A 21,122-nucleotide genomic window follows, 5' to 3' on the forward strand; every position below is an offset into this window, starting at 1 on the left:
AAGAAAAAAATGTCTTTTATAATTTAAAAAAAAAACTAATACTTTTCAAGTTACTGGCCACTAAAGATTCATATATTTTTGGCGTTTTTCTTCGTGTTTTTGCAAATATCTCCTAAAATATACATTTCAACGAAAATCATGTAATAAACAAAATAATGTCAATAAAAATCTTAATAAATCGGTATTACATAAAGTGTTCTAGGTAAAATATTAAGCAAGATTTGAAAGAGCGAAGACGTTTTTTATTTCTTTCAAGATTTAATTGTTGTATTGAAAAAATTGTTTTATAAAATCGTGAGTTTTCTGAAAATAGTTTGTACTAAAGTAGTGAATTTGCTAGAATTCATCAAGATGTCTATAATGAAGTGAATTCTAGATGGAATGTGAATTACTTTAATTCTGGTGGAAATGGCGAAAAAAACTTCGTATATGCTTCTTATGCATGATAGCTCACTCATTTTACGCGCAAAAAACTTGGAACAGCACTCATTTTAAAGCTTACGTTGAGCACTAAAAAACCCAATTTCGCCGAAATGCATAAAATGTAAAACCTCGACACTAGATGGCTTTAAATACAACAAATTAAATCTTGAAAGAAATAAAAAACGACTTTGTTCTTTCAAACCTTGCTTAATATTTTTCCTAGAACACTTTATGTAATACCGTTTTATTAAGATTTTTATTGACATTACTTTGTTCATTACATGATTCATCGTTAAAATGTACATTTTAGGAGATATTTGCAAAGAAACGAAGAAAAACGCTAAAAATATATGAATCTTTAGTGGCCAGTAACTTGAAAAGTATTAGTTTTTTTGAAAAACTATAAAAGACATTTTTTTCTTATAATTAGTTCTTCCATCGATTTCCGACGTTATTTTGAAAAAATGTAATTACACAATTGAGAAGGGGTGTCATTCCACCGGGGGTAATGGCGCAACCCGAATTGTTTTCACTTTTGAACTTGAGGGTAAGATGAACCTAATTCCAAAATTTCATTCAATTCGGAGCACAGTAAAAAAATTAAGACCTAAAACGCTCCGTTTACTGCACTAATAGTACTGAAGTCAAATTTTCAAATAACTTGATTCAATCACCTTTGATTAAAACTATTTAAACTTAAAATATTGCAAAAGATTTGTATGTTGGAAGATTCCAAATGCAAACAACTCTGCGAGCATTTAGATTCGCGTTGAGTGTGATCTCATTTTGTTGTATATGTAGAATTTAATATTTAATTAAAACAAACAGATAAACCGTGATAACAGTATACTCAGCGTTATTAATAAACTATTTTGTAGGCTTCTAATAATTCTCGGTTTGTGTGTAAGTTTAATCGAACTTAAACTTACTATTTCAAAACTTTTAAATTGGCTTTTATTTGTTGCAAATTAAAATTGATAATAAACTTCTAATTAAATCTCTAAAGATTTATGAAATGTGGGGATGTTGTAGTAAATCAAACGTGGTATTTAACTATTTTAAGTCCATTGATTCAACGCTTGCAAACCAAAACTCTACGGATGATTACTGATGCCCTAAGGATTGTTAGCAACAAAAATTATACTTGATGACCTCAACATCCCTTTTGTAGTGTATGTCAAAATTTACCGTCACCCTAATGTATGCTCATCAGTCTATAAGAAGATTTCACAACAAACTATCCTCAATGTAATTGTATCTTATATGAAAAAAATCTATTCCATAGTAATTTGCATATTGGGGCAAATACATACTACCATTTGTTCTATCAATAATTTTTTTTGTGAGTTTTTTTTACTTGTTTTTTTTCGTTTCTCTCTTCAATTTTTTTTAGGTGTAATTTATCCCTACAAGTTATAGAGTTCTGTCAATAAGTCTGATTGTTGTTTTTAACTTCCCGTAGGGTAAGTTATAGTAATCGCAAAAAAATCGAAAATGAATTTTTTTATATATCTTTATATTTCAGAGGTTTCTGAATATTTTGGCATACCTTAGAAAAAATGAATGTATGTGTGTGTGTGTGTGTATGTGTGTTCGGATACAAATTTTCGGGAACACGGATGAAGCGATTTGAATAATTCAAAAAACATTCTATTCGTATTGATAAGGAGACGTGCTGATTAGTTTTTGGCGTAGGCAGGTCTAGCCGTTCCGAAGATATGGGGAAAAAGTGCCAAAAACGGTAACTCAGTTTTTAAGAGAACGGAGCGTCCGATTTGAATAATTCAAAAAACATTTTACTTGTATTAACAAGATAAAGAACTGATCAAATTTTCATGAAGGCAGATCTAGCGGTTTCGGAGATCTAGTAAAAAAAAGTAAAAAAAAATGCCATCTTGCGGTCATAAATGATCATTAGACATATGCACATCAAATTATCAGATATTTTATAGAGATTTTAACAATAAGTATAAATTTTGTTTACATTGCTATGGATTCGGTACCAATGCTTATCCGTTAGACGGCGGCGCGGCGCTTACGCGCTTCGATATTTCGTCTCTATGCAGTTAAGCAGTACGATTGCTTTAAAAAGAAGTTCAGAATTTCCAAAATATTTCAAAATACACTTTTCTTCAAAAAATAGAAAAGTTTTGACAGAAGTTTATAGTTTCTCAAAAATCTAATTTTTCAGAGTAAATTTTTTCCAAAAATGTTAATCTTTAAAAAAAAAAAATTTGGTACTGGAAGTTCTAGCAATTTGCCTTAAGGCACGATGCCATGCGCCCCACTAGTTTGATATTGAAACAAAGTAAGTTTTCAGCATGATTAGAAAACTCCACCTAAAATTATATGATCGGCACCATCTTTAAATGTCCAATTTCGTTCGTCATGCTACTGAGCATGATTTTACTTAGCAAACGCTTTTCTTTTAGATGACAACAAATAAAAAATAGTTGAAGACTTTATGGAAGCGCTCTTACGTCCGAAATATTCCTTAATACCTTAAAATTAGATACTTATTAGAGACTTTTTGTAACCAATATATACAACTTGCATGTCCTCCATCAGGCGGTAAAATGATTCCTTGCACTGAACTAATTTTGCTCCATTATTATAAGATAACATTTGATTTGTAATGACAACTGGAACAAGTCAGAGGGCAAATATAGCAGACGTTATTTTTATGAAATGGGTATTCCAATAATGACAAACGACGGATATAAACTAATCAACCGACTTGTTTTATCAATTGTATTGTCTTTCAGTAGAAAAAACTAGTTAAATATCAATCATTATCTGCGGGTTTGTTACACAACAATGAATTATAAAAGTGCGTTAGGAAATTTACATAACGAACGAATCTGATTAGGTTATTGGTAAAAGGAAGTTAAATTATTTTTAAGACTTAATGCTTCATCAATACTAATCTATATTTTTAATATTTTTAATTGTCAAAAAAGAATATTTTAACATTTAATTACGAAGAAACGACTCGGCCGATCTTTACCGACACTAGACAATTTTGACAAAAAATCATAGCACTTAGCCATTTTTTGAGTGCATTTAGTAAAGAATTTGTTACACACTTTTGAATTTGCAGTAAGATTACGTTGACATACATGTCATACTACTAGTCAAACTGGAAAACAATGTATTTTAAATCTTATCTCAAACTGCGTTATTTATCAATACATAAAATAATCAAACAAAATACGTTTTCCAGTAAAGTCATGGAATCAGTTGAATGCAAAGCCATTGAGATATTTAAGAACAAAACTCTAATAATTATGCTACCAATCATAATCCTGCCTATAAAAAAATTATAAATCATGACAAATGGTGATAGATGAAAGCTAATAGTATTTGTTCATTGTTAATTAATTAATCCTATATGATGTTTAACTACATTTCAAATATGAAATTTGGGAAAATATTCTCTTGTAACAGTATAGCTTTGTTTAACGCTCTAAATGAAATAAAACTAAAATAAGGTTTGTTTTAATTATATTAAGTTTGTGGCAATGAACCAAAAAAATGGATATTGACAATAGTAAACTAGTAATTATATTTACTAGTTTACAATAATATTTATAATATTGTTATATATAATTCATAAACCAAACCTTAATTAACCAAAATATTTCAAGACTACTTAAATTTATTGCTTCACTTTTACAAAATGCTAGACAAAATAAATTGTTTATAAAATGAATATCAGAATATATCGATAATATAAAATTATAATTGAAAAATTGAATCAATGAACTTTGATAATTCGATATTAATCTGCTTAATTCAATATTATCTATTTAAATTCCATCCATTATGAAATAATAAATCAACGATCACATTAAGAAGTAGTGGAAATACGGACAAAATGACATATTGTCCTTATTTAAAAATTTGCTATATTTATTCACGTTTCCGCGACTGTATAACATGAATAAAGCCGTAATAATAATCCTGTCAGATGTTGAGCGTCATTGTCATCGCGCCTTGAAGAGTTTATTTTGAAGGTGTTTTTCTCATATTCTTTTGGGGACCTATTTATTGATATTTGTAACTATTTCAATTAAAATCAATTACTGAGAATAAGATATAATAAGAATCAATCAGATTTTTAGTAGAATTTTGTTTAATTATTCGTTTTAGCTCAAATCCAGACAAAATGACATACTTGTACAATGAACAAAATTACATATATAATAGTACTATTTCACAAGTATGTAATAGATGGACCAAGAAAAAACTAAAAGGAAATTGGTTTTCTACTCCAAATATGCTAAAATTAATTTCTAAAAACAAAGCAAAAGATCTACTATTAAAAAGAAGAGACATTTATTTATTGCAAGATCTTTTTCCGTTTGAGCTCGACGGGGAAAGGGTTACGATGTATAATTTGTACCCTTTGGATTAATGCTTCATGTGCTAATTTCCGAAAGGGGACGAAAGAATTTAATTGTAAACTGCTTTATTAAAAATTAGCATCTCAGTACGTCCTTATCCTATATGTCATTCTCTCCGTACTATGTGGACAAAATGGTTTTTGTAATATATTGCTTAATTAAAATACCATATTATAGGTGGTCAACCAACCAAAGATGAGTAAAAAAACAATTGAGACTGGTTATAATATCACTGGACCTGAATCAGAAGTTCCGGGTTTGATGTCAAGTATCAATGAAATCGATTGTCACTTGGAAATATAGATAGCAATATGCCTAAGAAAATCAGAAGATGATTGATTTTTTTATATGAAATGAATAAAATTGTGGAAAATTGTACAGAAATATGACAATATAGTCAAAATGAAAATGATAAAAATAAATGAGTGGATTATACAACAAAATATTAAAAATATTAAAAATTAGAAAGTAAACTGAAAAAATAGAATTAATTACCTGTATGATTGATTATACACTACCACTTTTCCACTAAAAAAGACTTTATCAAAAAAAAAATCACTTTTTTTGATAAAATCTTTTTTGTATAATCAATCATACAAGTAACCTTTTTTAAAACTTTCTATTTTTTAAATATTTTGTTATATAATCCACTCATTTATTTTTATCATTTTCATTTTGATTATATTGTCATATTTCTGTACATTATTTTTTCCACAATTTTATTCATTTTATATAAAAAAAATCAATCATCTTCTGCTTTTCTTAAACATATCGTTCGCTTAAATCTTATCAAGATCATATTTCTTGACAGATGTCCTGAAGATGGAATGTCCCTATTTCCGAAACGTCGACAATAAATAAATAAAGAAATGGTTTTTTAAAAAACTTTTTTCTTTTTTATTACTCTTTGGATTTTTTGTTCGAAGCTCTACAATATATATATATATATATATATATATATATATATATATATATATATATATATATATATATATATATATATACAAATTTTCATGGTACCTGTAGTTTGCTGCATGTGACGATTAGCAACGCGACGTCTTATCAGTTTACAAACATTTTTTATATAATCTAATAATATTTAACAATGAGATAAACACAATGCTCAGCTGTCTCAACATTTCGTTTTCAACACATTGATTAAATTGTTACAAGGTACCAGTTAATTTTCTGGCAACTTTGAACAAATTATTACCAGTATTATAATACGGTTAAAATGAATTTAAAATTAACAGTTTATAGCTAACGCATTTGTTAATTTTATCTTTCCCAACAGGTGTGATATCATAATACAAATAATTGAAATTTTACCACAAATACTAACCTAATCAATTGCACCTGATAATTGATTGAAACAATCTTATCAGTGCAATAAGGAATTTTTAATTTACGTTCAAAACAAGCGTGAAGAGTTGATTAGATTTTATTCTATTAAATTAAATATTGATTATTTTGATAGTAAGGGAAAATTACTTGTTGCCCTGTTGCAATTACAATCTTAATTAGATTTAATACTAAGGTTTTAGAAGATTATAGTAATTTATATCAATGAAAAAAGCGAAATGTAATATCGATAATTATACTCTTTGTTTATATATTTATATAATTTATCATATTGATATATCATACTATAGTAAATAAATTGGGAAACTATTAAAACATCAGAGCTATTTCTAATTGAAACCCCTTTTTAACTTTCCGTAGGATAGTTATAGTAATAGCAATAAAATCGAAGAATATATATATATATATATATATATATATATATATATATATACTCGTATATATATATATATATATCCTTACGTTTCTAAGCATTTTGGCATACCTTAGAAAAAATGTATGTGTGAGTGTGTGTATGCATGTTTGGTTACAATTTTTCGTTCACGATTTCGGATGCACGAATCAACCAATTTGAATGAGTGAAAAAGCATTCAATTCGTATCGACGAGGAGACGTGCTGATTAGTTTTTGTCCAAGGCAGGTCTAGCCGTTTCGAATATATGGGGCAAAAAATGTCAAAAACGAGAATTCAGTATTTGAAAGAACGAAGCGTACGATTTGAATTATTCAAAAAACATTTTATCTGTATTGACGATACAAAGGCAGGTCCAGTAGTTTCGGATATCCAATAAAAAAAAGAAAAAAAACACATTTGGCGGCCATAAATGATTATTAGACATTTGCACATCAAATTATCAGATATTTTATAGAGTATCTAATAATAAATACAAATTTTGTTTATATTTTTATGGGTTCCGTACCAATGTTTATCCGTTACACTGCGATGCGGCGCTTATGCGCTTCATTCTTTCGTCTCAAAATGCTACGCACCGCGATTGCTTTGGAAAAAAGTTTAAACCTTCAAAAAAAAAATCAATATATAAAGAAAAATATAACTAGTGGTGCATGGTATCGTGCAAATTGCCGGAACTTTCTTTCCAAATGAAAAGAGCCCAATTCAGGCACTGCGGTGTGAAATGGCAATCGAAAATCTTTCGCACTATTCTTCCCTGAGTCAAGTTGGAGTTTAACCCAGCTCACGGACCTGCCTAGAGTAGCAGTACCAATTACTTCATTACTATAATTTCATTAATAGTATATTTAATGCTTTGTTACGACAATAGTAACTACTACCACAGTTTATTTCATTTAATTTAATATTCAGAAGATTCTAAAAGTCAAGACAAAAAAATCTAAATATAAAATCAAAAAATTAATCAAAACATTTCAAATTAAAGTATGTTTATAAATTATAGCCAAACCGAAAATTAAGCTAAAAATTTCAATTTCTTTTGGATAACATGAATTGAGAAAAGTTTTCTAAATAATCTAGATATACTATTGCCAAATAAGATGACAAAATAATATGTTAATTAATAAAAAATGTAACTGAAACAAAATTTATGCAAAATATTAAAATAAATTGCATTGAAGTTAAAATTTTATATTGAAATGAGTTTATTTTAATAAAAAATATGTAATGTTTTAATTTAAATAATATAATAATTTTATAATTACTAATTTCATTTATATTTTTTTTTTATACGTTTGGACGGAAAGTTTTGTTTAGAAGTTGTTTTGAGAAAAGCAAAATTAAATTTAAGAAATTATTAAATACTGTGACTATTACATAACACATTAAGTTCCCATATATAGTAATGGGCGCGAAAATGAAAAATATTTCATATATTCATGTTTTAGAGGTTTCTGAACATTTTGGCATGCCCCACAAAAAATGGATGTATGTGTGTGCTTTGTGTGTTCGCATTTTATCGTCCACGTTCTCGGGTGCACGGATCAACCGATTGGAATGGTTCAAAAAACATTCGATTCCTATTGATAAAGAGATGTGCCGATTAGTTTTTGGTTCTGAAATCGAGTTTTTGAGAGAACGGTGTATCCGATTTGAATGATCCAAAAAGCATTCAATTTATAATGATTGGGAGAAGTGGTGATTAGTCTTTGGCAAAGGCAAGTCAAGTCATTTAGAAGATACATAGCTAAATATGCAAAACATGGCAGTTTTTGAGAGAACTAAGCATCCGATTTGAATGATTAAAAAGCTTTCTGCTTGTGTTGACAAAACAATTGCTTTAAAAAAAAATTGCAAAATTATTTTTTTCAAAAAAGTTTTATATATATATATATATATATATATATATCAAAAATAATTCCGATTTTAATTTCAACCCTATCCACTCGGATGCCGCCGCTCCGAGAAATCTCGGAATTCGCGAGTGGAAAGAGCAAAAGATCCAAAAGTTCACTTATATACTTTAAATAAATAATTTTAACTTTGCAATTCAGTTTATATAATCTTTATTAATATTGTACCAAGTTACAGTATTAATAATAATCTATTTAAAAACATTTAATATTCCTCGAACATTTCGTTACGGTACGGGAAGTTCCAGCAACTTGCCTTAAGGCACGATGCCATACACCACTAGTTTTATCATAAAAATCATAAATATTTTATCTTTTTTTTAATTAAAACCAAAATTATATATTATAGCAATAAACCAAAAAACCAATGAATATTTTCTGTGATGTGAGTCAGTTACACAAACGTCAAAATTAAATTAAGTAGTATAAATATGAAAATAAATTTAATATTTTTTGATAAATTATATATATATATATATATATATATATATATATATGTATATATATACATATATATATAATCAGTAAAATAGTTAGAAAATGACACTTACCAAGATAAATTATTCAGTCACTCTTCAAATTCACTTATTTACGGCAGGTTTAAAAATTAGTGTGTCTCACATTTCATTGGAAGTATTTACGTCACTGTTAAAATATAAAATGTTCAAACTATATATTACACTATTTTAACATATTACAAATAAAATTATTGGCATGTGTATGTATATGACGCCACACGTGATAAAACAAAGTTGAGTATGAATTTTGATGGAGCACTTGTCAACTACTGAACGCGGCCACCTGCGACCGACTGAGCAGCAAGTGGCAATTATTTACATTGTGGCAGCACTGTAGATAAAACAAAAATGGCGCAATATTTGAAATTCAAATTTTTATCATATATAAAGTTTTTTGAAATAACATATAGCACTTCAGGTCAGATAATACAATTAAATTTTCAATGGTTATTTATTAGAGCTAAAGTTTTGTCCAAATTCTTATTTCAATAAATAATAAATTAAATGATTTAAATACCATGCATTTTGCACTAATAACAATAATGGCATATTTTTTTTATTATAGATAAATATTTATTTTTATTAAAAAAAAACAATGAATTTGTGAAAATTCATTAATAGTATATACCAGAGGTGGAAAACCTTTTTACCATCGGAGGCCAAACTTAAATTAGGCAGCAATAAGAGAGGCCGCATAAGCTGATTGACCAGAAGAAAGAGACTTATGATAAGTAATATAACTGCCTTTGGTAAAAATTTTCGCGAAACTATCATGACGTTGATGTGCAATAGTTGTTTGAAATTTGAAACATTACCAATTTGTACTATGTGGCAAAGGAGGCCGCAGGTTTTCCACCTATGGTATATACTATAAAGTTTATCGCAATATAAATTACCTGTTATATCATTCAAGTGATAGTTTCCAAATTCAGCTTATGAATTTGACATTGGAATACAATTTCCAATATTAATCACAACTACAATAAAACTAATTTTACATAAACATTGAATAGCTTTAAAAAGTTATTTGCAGAAAAATGTCTTCTAAAATATTTTTAAAAAAATATTCAACTTCAAGCCAGCTTGAACTTCTAAACTAATCATGCAATATTATTTTGTTTTTTTTTTTACATTTGTTCTGTACTAGTTTTTGGATGCTGATGCCAATTGCTATTGCTTGGGTGGAGCGACTAGGGCGGATGCTGAGCACGCCATTATGGAGTACAAAAAATGGGAGAAGGGTAGACAAGAACTATGAAGGAAGATTGTAAGGAAAAAAATCTCCCTCCCAACCAATTTTATAATATTATTGACAAAGTAAATAATATATGGTGCACTTAACAATTATATACAAGCAATAAAATATAAGTATAAAATGTATGATGACTAAAGTACGTGTATACAAAGTCAATAAATTACAAATAAAAAAATTGGATTACTTTTTTTATTTATAGGTATGTATGATTAATCAAAATATTTAAATATTATCAGTAGAAGTATAATAAATTTAAAAAACAAACTATGCAAATTTTTAATACATATAATAAAATTAACTCATTTTTTTTAATTTTAGCTTCCAATTGCAATTGCCTTAAATATTTTTATTATTATTTATTTAAAAAAAATGAAAAAAATATTAATTAGTAACTCTTATTTATTATTTGAATAAATTTGGCACATAAGAATTTTTTCTTGATATTGCCAACTAATTTATCACAATATATAATATCTTTGTTTTATGGTAAATTTATAATCTAATTATATTAAATATAATTAACTTATATAAGTGTTATTATATTATGCTTTTCATATTTTAAAATATGAATTGTCATATATTAATTCTTTGATTTATATATAATCTATTTAGTGTCATCAACAATAATTTATATATTATTATAATAACAATAAATGCATATAGAATATATAAATATTAAAAAAACATTGCAAATAGAATATATAAATATTAAAAAAACATTATTTTCACAGAAAATATACTCTTAATACATTTACAATATGCATTAATGTGCTGAAATATTTTAATTAATTTAAAACCATCGGATTGTAAAAATATTAATTATGTGTTAATACATTATTCAACCTAGAATTATTATACAATCTTGTAAAATGTCTTTATTTTTATATGTTTCTAAATTTCTATAAAGATGCTTCTAAAATACTTTAATGTGGTTCTTATTTCTGACGCCTACATATCAGCATCACAAAATACTATTTACTGGAACAACTTCCAGTTGAAACAATTTTACTTTGTAACTTAATTCCTAACGAATTCTTAAAATATATACAAAATCTTACCGTAATTTCGTCGAAAGTAAAGCAGTGAGTGATGTTTTCACAATAAAATAGCAATGAACAAATTATTGTGAACTAATATTTCCTTCTCAAGATTGTCCTCATCACTTTTTATCTTCACGATTAATATTCAAGTATAATTATTCTGATATTATTAAAATTACAGTTGTGCCTCAAAACCACCATTGATGTATCCATTTTCATGATCTTCTGAACTTTTTTCTGTTGCTGGAGGTGGAGGTTTCTTGGCCAGTAACTTTTTACGAATACTTTCACGTTCGTGACTATGCCAGAGTCCGTAGCCAAAGTAAATGAGTAAGCCTACGATTTGATTTATATATGATATATGATATATATATAAATATATATATATATATATATATATATGCAAAAAATATTTTTTCAGGTCTATTAGCTGCGATGGCCAGTGGCAAAAACTACAGGGATAGCTCAGAAATATTAATAATTCCATACTGATTTTCGCCAATTTCGTTACATCAATTTCTTAAGAATCGATCATACCGACGTCGATTTTAATCGAGATCGATTATTTCTCTTTATTGCAATCCAATTTGTATTTCTATTAATTGCTAAAAAAATTACTCACCTACAACAATCCAAATCATAAACCGCACCCAAGTGGTGACAGACAAGCTCATCATTAAAAAGACATTGATCAAAATGCTGAGTGCCGGCAACCACGGTACAAATGGTACTGTGAATGAAAGTTTGGCCGAAGATGGAGGTTGCCTAGCAATGATCAAAAGGCACATAAGGGCGACTGCTGCTATGACCCCAACAAGGACCACAGGCAAAACCTCGCCGTCAGAAAATCCATCCATTTTGGTAGCAATGAGACATCCAGATAGACACAGGATTGCTGTTTAAGAAATATGTTATTGATTGAGATAGTTGAGATAAAAATTGATTATGAATCAACGAGTACAAGAAAAAATATTTCACAAAATGAATAATTAAATGCAGTTGTAACACTTTATGTAAGCCAGTTAGGGGGCTAGGGGGTCCATTAATCACGTAAGCGAGATTTTATTTTTGGACCTCCCCTCCTCCTTGGTGATATATGGCAATATTCAAAATTTTTAGTTACGTGAGAAAGTATTTTTTTTTTTGAAAATGTTTGATTTTTTAAAAAAATAACAGTTATAAAATTAATACACGTGATATCTTACTGTACCCCTCTCTACCCCACGTGATGGTTCGTAATTTTTTGTCAAACCCGCCCTCCCTCTAAAAAACTCACGTGATTAATGGACGCCCTCTTATAACACTTTATATTTGATTGCTAAGATATTTCAATTCGTATTTCATGCTATTTATTAATTAAGAAAAATACATTTCTTTCACATAATTTTTCACGATATTCAATGCATAATAATGGTTAAAATATTATTTTATACCATCGTAAATTAATCGGTGGCATAAATCTATTATGCGTTTTCGTGTTGTAAATCGAAAACTTGAAAAGGTAATTAGGTGAGAGACAAAAACTAATAATTCAGTTTAAATTGTTTATTTAAAATATTATTTTCAATACTTACTGTAAGAAGTTGCGGACCATGTTACAATTGCAGAAGTTCTAACAGTTGGAGCTTTTGTTCTGCGTCCAACATTAAAAAATGTATGAAATACGCCTTGAGATGGTACTTCTAGTAGCTTAGATTCATCTTCGGTTCTATCAATTTCATACCTAAAATTTATAATTATTATTACTTATTACATACATAGTTTTGTATAAAAACAGAGGATTTTACAAATTACATATATCGTTTTAAATACCTAAGTAACATCACACAAGCAGCGACCATTGAATACGCTAGTAAGGTTCCAATTGACATCATATCAACTAATTCTTCCAGGTCGAAAAATAATGCCATTAGGCCTGCAAAAACACAGTTTTATGATATTGTTTGTATTATTTTAATAAAAACTATTGTTACTATGTATTTTTTTCTAACCCGTAAGAAAACCAGCCAACAAAGTCCCGAGGAATGGTGTCTTGAACCGAGGATGCACTCTTCCCATAAATTCGAATAACAATCCGTCTGAAGCCATAGCATAAATAATACGTGGCAAAGGAAACATTGAGCCCATTAAACTGAAGATAAAAGGGTCATAGTATATTAAATATTATGCAAATTCTTATTGGAGCTGATTTGATTTTTCGACATACCTCGCACAAAGTCCAAAAATTGCTCCTATACTAACAATATATTGAGGAGTTGTCCATCCGAGCAATTCAAAAGCGTGGGTAAGTGGTGCATCGACGTCCTGGAAATAAAATAAAAGTCTTTAAAGAATAAACTTTGCATAGTTAAAAAAGCTATCTATATAAATTAAAAACTGTTTAAACCTGTCTCCTAAGCGAATCAAAAAACGAACATGTGATGAAATACATTTTACATCAAACAAAAACAAAAATTGACTGTGATAATAATATTTGAAGTAGCAATCAATGGAATCGATATTAATTTTTGAAAATAATTTTAAATTTAAATTTATAATAAAATTAAATTCTAATATTTAGTTTTATTAGTTTATTTCTAAGTGGTAAACTCGCAAGAATATATTTATCTATTTCTAGTATTGTAAATTAACAATCTTATATAGAAAGCCGAATAGTGCGATTTTCAATTATCATAAGAATTAAAGATAAATTAGATTATAAAGAACTGAGGTACGTTTTTGTTTATAATATAACCTAAACTTGATAATTGGAATAAGAAATACAATAAATTGAAGTAATTGAGGTAGTAGTAAGATTCGTTGCGCATTTTTATGAAGAAGAAATATTGATAACAACTTGAAATACCATTATCCTTAACCGATTTTGTTCATTGAAAATATTGAATTTTAATCATGTAAATTAACTCTATCCAACATTTTAGTTTTTTTGAGAAATGTAGATTATTAAAATAATAAAGATTCTGATATAAACCATTTGAAATTCTTGTGTTTCCAAGGCTGGATAGCCTTTACCAAAATCCAATGAGTGTTTTATATTTAATATTAATTTATAATATATAATTTACCTGCTCATAATATGGAAGCAACATAGTCAGTACAGTTGATATCGAAAAATACGACAAGAATGTTATGAACAATGATCCTATTACAGCAATGGGTAAAGATTTCTTTGGATTTTTGGCCTCCTCTCCTGCAAAACATTTTTTTTTATTGCAACAATAATGCACAATTTGTATAAATATACATGTTTATATATATATATATATATATACATATATATATACTAGATGACCCAACAAACGTTGTCCTGTACCCATGCACACATTTTTTAATGTCCTATATTAAAATTTACCGTTTACCTAAAAATATATTTTTTTAAATTACGCTTCACTCCTAAATGCAAATACATCAATATGATGTTAGATGTAAAATTGCTTCAAATAAAATGATAAATCTCAATATAACTATATTGGAAATGGAAGTATTTTAAACGGTATAACAAATTCAGAAAAAAATAATATATAGTATCCGCGGTAAAAGTACAATATTACTTTGGATTTTTCCACCCAAAATAATTGCTTCAATAATGTTGCCTATAATTTTTATAATCTCGTACCATATTTTAACTGGATCCTAGTAATTATAATATCTAAATTACATTTTTATTAGTAATAAATTAATATACATTAAAACCATCTTTTTTTCTATATATAATTTAAGGCATCGAAATAAAATATATAAATTTATTTCTTTTAGATATATTTAATTCTAATCTAGTAGAACTATTTCATTCAGTTAAAAAATATACTTGATAAGTTTAAAAATATAAAAATGACAATTATATTCAAGTTCTACAAACCAAGTAAAAACTAATGCATTTATATTGAACAAAAAACAACATACATTTAAAACAGTTTACGATGTTTTTATGATTTATAAGTTATATGAGCACGTGTAAATAAGTGGGATCATAAAAATTGAACTGAGTAATTGGCTGTTAATCAATTCAACATCGAAAAAACGTCAATATATATATATATATATATATATATATATATACATATATATATACAGTGGTGTTGTCGAGCCGGAACGCGCCGGAACGTCGTTCCGGCAAATCATTTTTCGGGCGGAACGCGTTCCGGCAAAAAAAAATATAAAAAAATCGCTACATACAGAAAATGATTTAATAAGTATATTTTATAAATTATTATTCAACTAATTTTTATTAAATGTTCTTATTATTGTAATAAACGTCGTTCCAGCAAATCATTTTCGGGCGGAACGCGTTCCGGCAAGAAAAAATATAAAAAAATCGCTACATACAGAAAATGATTTAATAAGTAAATTTTATACGTTATTATTCAACTAATTTTTATTAAATGTTAATATTGTAATAAACATACATACATGTGCACAAAATGGGTTTTGTAATAATTTTTGTTTCTTTCCTTTTCGAACGGAACTGGAAAAAACATGAAAACTTGTTTTAGAACCGGTTTTTAAATTTTAGCGTTCCGGCAAAAAATATTAGCACAACACCACTGGTTTTATCAAAGTCGTTTTTAATTTAGTAACAAATTGAGGTGTATGAACTGAAATATTAATTACAATCCAGTAGTGTATTTCAAATTTCACATATGTTACTTTAAGACCGAAAAGTGTCTGACACCCTAATATTGCGGATATAAGTTGGACTTGTTTCGGACATAGCGGGCGTTAGTCGAATAAAATAAATAATTTAAGACATTCATATAATGGAAATTGATTGTAGCGAAAAAAGCAATTCTATAAATGCAAAAGCATAAGAACTCTTTTGCTTTTAATTAAATTTAAAAAAAATAATATTTTAATAATTCGATGAATTTTTTGCCATCTAAGGCAAAAATATAAGCCGTTCGATCGCTTGTAAATTTTTACAATCCAAGATCTATTGGTAATTTTTTTTAATCATTGTTTTATTGACATTTATTTAGTGGTAAATTAGTTGACAATTTATAGCAAAAGAGTTACCCTGATATTTCAATAGACTTATCGTCTCAATTTCGGCCTACAATTTGAGATTTGTATGCATATTCATAGAAACTTTGATCTTTTGAAAATCTGATGAAGGTTCTGTGGAATTGATGATCACTCGATTATTTTGATAGATTAAAAAATTGTACTCCTAGACTAGTAATTCCCAACGTGGGGCGCACGCCCCACAGAAAAATCCATTTTTAAATTCAGAGGGGGGAGGCAAATTAAAAAATTACACGACTTTAACCCACTTGCTTTGGGTGATTTGAATATAATTTGTAAATACTGTTAAAAATTTGTTAAACATATTATGATCAATTTTTCCATATATATTTCCATAGCTTAGGTAAATACGGATCCCTTTTTAGGTCTAATGCAAACTTTCTCGATATTACGGATTATAGAAAAATTCCAAATTCTGTATATATTAGTCTGTATATTTATAAATTGCCATACCTCCCAAACAGCGGTATAATAATTTTTATATTATATTTTTAAATTTAGAATTTTTAGAATTCAGTAAGTTGCGAGACTAAGAACACCTTAAGGGGGTATTCTACTGTAGAAGCATGAATTTTGGCCGGTTTTTGAAGCGTTGTATAAAGGAAACAAATAATATTTTTACTATCGATTTTTTATTATTTATTTATTGATATTTTATTATTACATAAAAAAAATTATTAAAAAAAATAGAATTCACAAAGTTATGAGCAGCAGTGATCCGAAACATAAAAAATAGATGGATTCTTAATTATTATAGATGCCGCTATCGCTATCGTATGAATCTGGATAAGTTAAAAAAAAATTTTTTGTTTGAATGGCGACAGTTTGAAAAAAAAAATTTTTTTTCATGTTTTTTTTTTAACAATTCCGAATTTTCTAAAAATACTAAATGAAAAGTTATAGTTTCGGGAAAGGTCCATGCGATAAAGCGATGTATAGAGAAGATCCTCTCCAAAGAAGTAAATCGGTTCATTAGAACTCGAGATATCCTTACCGCCAGCTCGAAAAAAGTAGTTCCGAGAAAAACGCGTTCAAAGTTTTGAGACTCGGTCGGACCCAAACCGAGGCCACGTCACTTAAACGGATATAACTCAGGAAATAATAGTGATTTTGAAAAATTCTTTTAATGACATATTTCTGAATAACTAAACTTTGAAAATATAAAAAAAATTTTTTTTCGATTTTTTCAAAATTCTACAGTAGAATACCCCCTTAAGAAATTCAGCTCGCACAAGTTACTCAAACATTTAATAAAATTTATAGTTCTATGTCTATTGTCGCATAGTGCACACAATCGTTTAAAAGTGCAGTAATTAATTTTTTATGAAGTGATAACGGCAAAGGCAGCAGTAAGGTGTAATCGACGACTTAACGGATATTTTAGATATTTAATATCGAGATAAAATTTCTTATAGAAAAAATAATATTTATAAATTAAATCTTATATAAATTCGCATTTCTTATACGCTAACACCTACATCATAGGTTCCTATTCGTGTATTTCTATAGCCTTACGTATGCCTATACGTTGCATTCTATACTACATGCCTTACATCTATATACAATGCGCTATATTTCATCATATACTCTCAAATCCCTACATTGTATACCGAATACACCTAACCTATATCTACTATATATCCTATTACCTATATTTTTTTACACGCTACATTAACCCTACCGAGAATCGAACCCGGGTCCGCCGCGTGGAACGCGACGACCTTATCCACTACACCACCGTAACGCTACAATCAACCGTCTTTTTTCGCGTGTCGTCGCGCCACCTCAGTATTAATTATCTAATTAATTAGAAAATGACCCGCGGAAACAACAGTGCGTCCCATATTATATTATTAATGGGGGTACCCGATAGGGTAGTGGCTAAGGTGCGCGACTTCCACGCGGAGGTCCCGGGTTCAATTCCCGGTATAGACAATAGATAATATATATAATAGGTAGAGATAATACATAGGGCGTAAGGTAAACCTATATAATATAGGTGAATATATAAATTAGACAGTTGTATTTATAAGAAGTAAAAGGTATGTAGGGTATATAATAAGTTAATGACGGTATAGATATCTCACGGTATGATAGATAATAGATATCTATATATGATATACAATAATATATAATAGTATAGTATGATAGGTAATAGGTTATCTATCATATTATTAAGATAAGTCTTATAAAGTATTGTAATAAATCTTGAGTACGTTTATATCATAATAAATACATGTAGGTACTAATGAATACAAATAATACCAGAATAAATATAATTAATGTCATTGAAGAATATAAATTATGTACTCAATGATTCCCTCATACTTGTACAATTTAATGTATAGACTAGCTGTATATAATAGAGTTAATTATATAATAAGTCAATATATTACATTTGTGAGTTCTTATCGAAATTTATCAAATTTTTTCAACCGGTTTATGAACCGGATTTTAAATATTAGCGTTCCGGCAAAAAAAATATTAGCACAACACCACTGTATATATATATAAATAAATATATATATATATATATATATATATACATATACAATCACTATTTTCAAAAGGTATAGCAAATGTGTATGTTCTGCGTCTGGTATAATGGTATCGTAGCAGAAAACAACGTCCTAGGTCAGTAATAATGCACAGACAAACCTTTCGTCCCTTAATAATTCATAGCATTTTTTTTTCAATTTCGTCACTATTACCAATAAGTACGTTTGTAATCAATCAAAAATGACTGATTCTGAAGATAATATAAATTAAAATGACGGCTATATATTGGTTTTGTTTAATGCTATTTTCAGATGTTGATACTTTCATTCGGCACAACTGTCGTAAAAAGTTTGATTATCTAATGGGTGATACTTGCAAATCTTTTGTTTGTTAACTACAGTATGAATCAAAAATTATTTACCCGCAGTGGCAACACAATCGAAGCCAATGAAACCATAGAAGCACTTAGAAGCACCTGCGATGATGCCTACTATGCCATAAGGAGCAAATCCACCATCTCCGTGACCTGCCGTTGGAGGCAGCGACCAATTTGATGCATCGGCTTTGACTGCACCAGCCGCCACGAAAAAGCCAACCACAGCTAAGTTGACCAAGGTGAATAAGTTATTGAAGCGCGATGATTCCTTCGCTCCAAAGGCTAGGGCAACTGTAATTAAAGAAAAATTAACAAATAGTAAAAATAACTAAATATTTTATATCATAAAAATATATATATACAGGTAAACCCCGCATAACACGGTACTTCTACAACACGGATTCGCTCTAGCACGGTTTAAGAATTGATACCATCCCCCTTATAACACGGTACTTTTAAAGCACGGGTTCGCTCTAACACGGTTTTAGAATTGAGCAAAACCCTAATAAAATAAAAAATCTATGAAAATCAAACTTCATTTAATCTAAAATTATCAAAATCGTAGTACAATAGCTCAATAAATGTGATGAAACTAATGCAAAAGATAACTAATTTGATACTTATTATTCGAGCGCGTACGTTCTATCAAAAAAAATTTTAGGCTTAACAAACAATTAATCAATTAGTCTTTAACAAAGATCATTTAAATAAAATGAGCACAAAATTTTAATAAAGATAACTTTGCATGTGGTAAATATATAAATATCTTTTCTGTAGAAGCACGTAATCGCGAATATAATTGTTTTTGAAAAAAATAATGTACATAAAATAATAAAAGGTAGTACAGAAAGCTGCTCAGAGGATAGTGATATCTTGCAAAAAAAGATATAGTTAGCACTTCCCATTTAATTCTGAAAAACAACATATAATTGATGTAATATTACTTCTTAAAAAAATTAATAACTATAACAATATTTAGTATATAATTATGATAAGTAGCATGTTTTTTGAATTCTTGGAACATAACCCCTCTTTTTGTACTAGTTCTATAACACGGATTTGCTTAACACTCTATTTTTTGGAACGTAACTAGGGTTTATACCGACATTTCACAAAACCGGTTTTCGACTTCGAAATTATTCAGAAAACCGGTTTTAACAGGTTTTCGAATTTTATATAAAAAATCCATTTTTGCTCGAATATTCTAAAATAATGAGAAAATTATTGGCATATTTAGTGTGATTTAAAGCAGTTTTCGACTGAATTTATTTTATGTTCAATTTTATGAATAGTAAACAAATTGATTTTAATTTTAATTAGTAGAACAAAGTATTAATAGTTGATTATTGTTATTCATGAATTATTTTTACATATGAGAATATATATATTTTTATGATAGTGAAAGAAAAGAGTTCGAATAAATAAAACGTAGACAACTTAATTGGTTAATGGGCTGGAAATCACAAGTTACAATAGAAAATAAACTCTTAATCTACAAGACAATAATTAAACCAATATGGTCCTACGGTCTACAACTATGGGGTGCGGCCAGTAAATCGAATATAACTATTCTACAAAGGTTCCAAAACAAAATTTTGAAAGAAATCGTGAACGCTCCAAAATATGTTCCCAACTGGTTGATACATCAAGATCTCAGAATCCGAACCATAGATGAAGAAATTAATCTATACTGCACCAGATATAAAGCTCGTCTGAGTCATCATCCAAACGTATTAGCGTCAGATCTGCTCAAGCCTTTACCACCAAAGCGTCTTAAAAAAAGAATATGCAATGATCTACTACAAAATATAATATGATATCTATGAAGGCGCTATCGCAGGATAGCGATCCTTCTCACGCAGACAATTAATATATAACTGTAACATATGTAGCTGA

General features: G+C 28.2%; 1 protein-coding gene across 1 annotated transcript in view; it reads right to left on the minus strand.

Moving 5' to 3' along the window:
- Positions 1-11,233: 11,233 nt before the first annotated feature.
- The window catches only part of LOC113365981 (high affinity cationic amino acid transporter 1), a 32,002-nt gene continuing 22,113 nt past the window's right edge, over positions 11,234-21,122 (minus strand). Inside the window, exons 5-12 of the mRNA XM_026607527.1 lie at positions 19,272-19,517; positions 14,395-14,519; positions 13,536-13,633; positions 13,321-13,460; positions 13,142-13,244; positions 12,904-13,052; positions 11,952-12,224; positions 11,234-11,665 (exon numbers count right to left, since the gene is read on the minus strand). Of these exons, the coding sequence (XP_026463312.1) occupies positions 11,505-11,665; positions 11,952-12,224; positions 12,904-13,052; positions 13,142-13,244; positions 13,321-13,460; positions 13,536-13,633; positions 14,395-14,519; positions 19,272-19,517 (1,295 nt within the window). The 3' untranslated portion in view covers positions 11,234-11,504. The remainder of the gene's footprint in view (positions 11,666-11,951; positions 12,225-12,903; positions 13,053-13,141; positions 13,245-13,320; positions 13,461-13,535; positions 13,634-14,394; positions 14,520-19,271; positions 19,518-21,122) is intronic.

Source organism: Ctenocephalides felis, unplaced genomic scaffold (genome assembly GCF_003426905.1).
Source record: "Ctenocephalides felis isolate EL2017-DRISC unplaced genomic scaffold, ASM342690v1 CF-g0.4_SCAFFOLD_01170, whole genome shotgun sequence".
Lineage (NCBI taxonomy): Eukaryota > Metazoa > Arthropoda > Insecta > Siphonaptera > Pulicidae > Ctenocephalides > Ctenocephalides felis.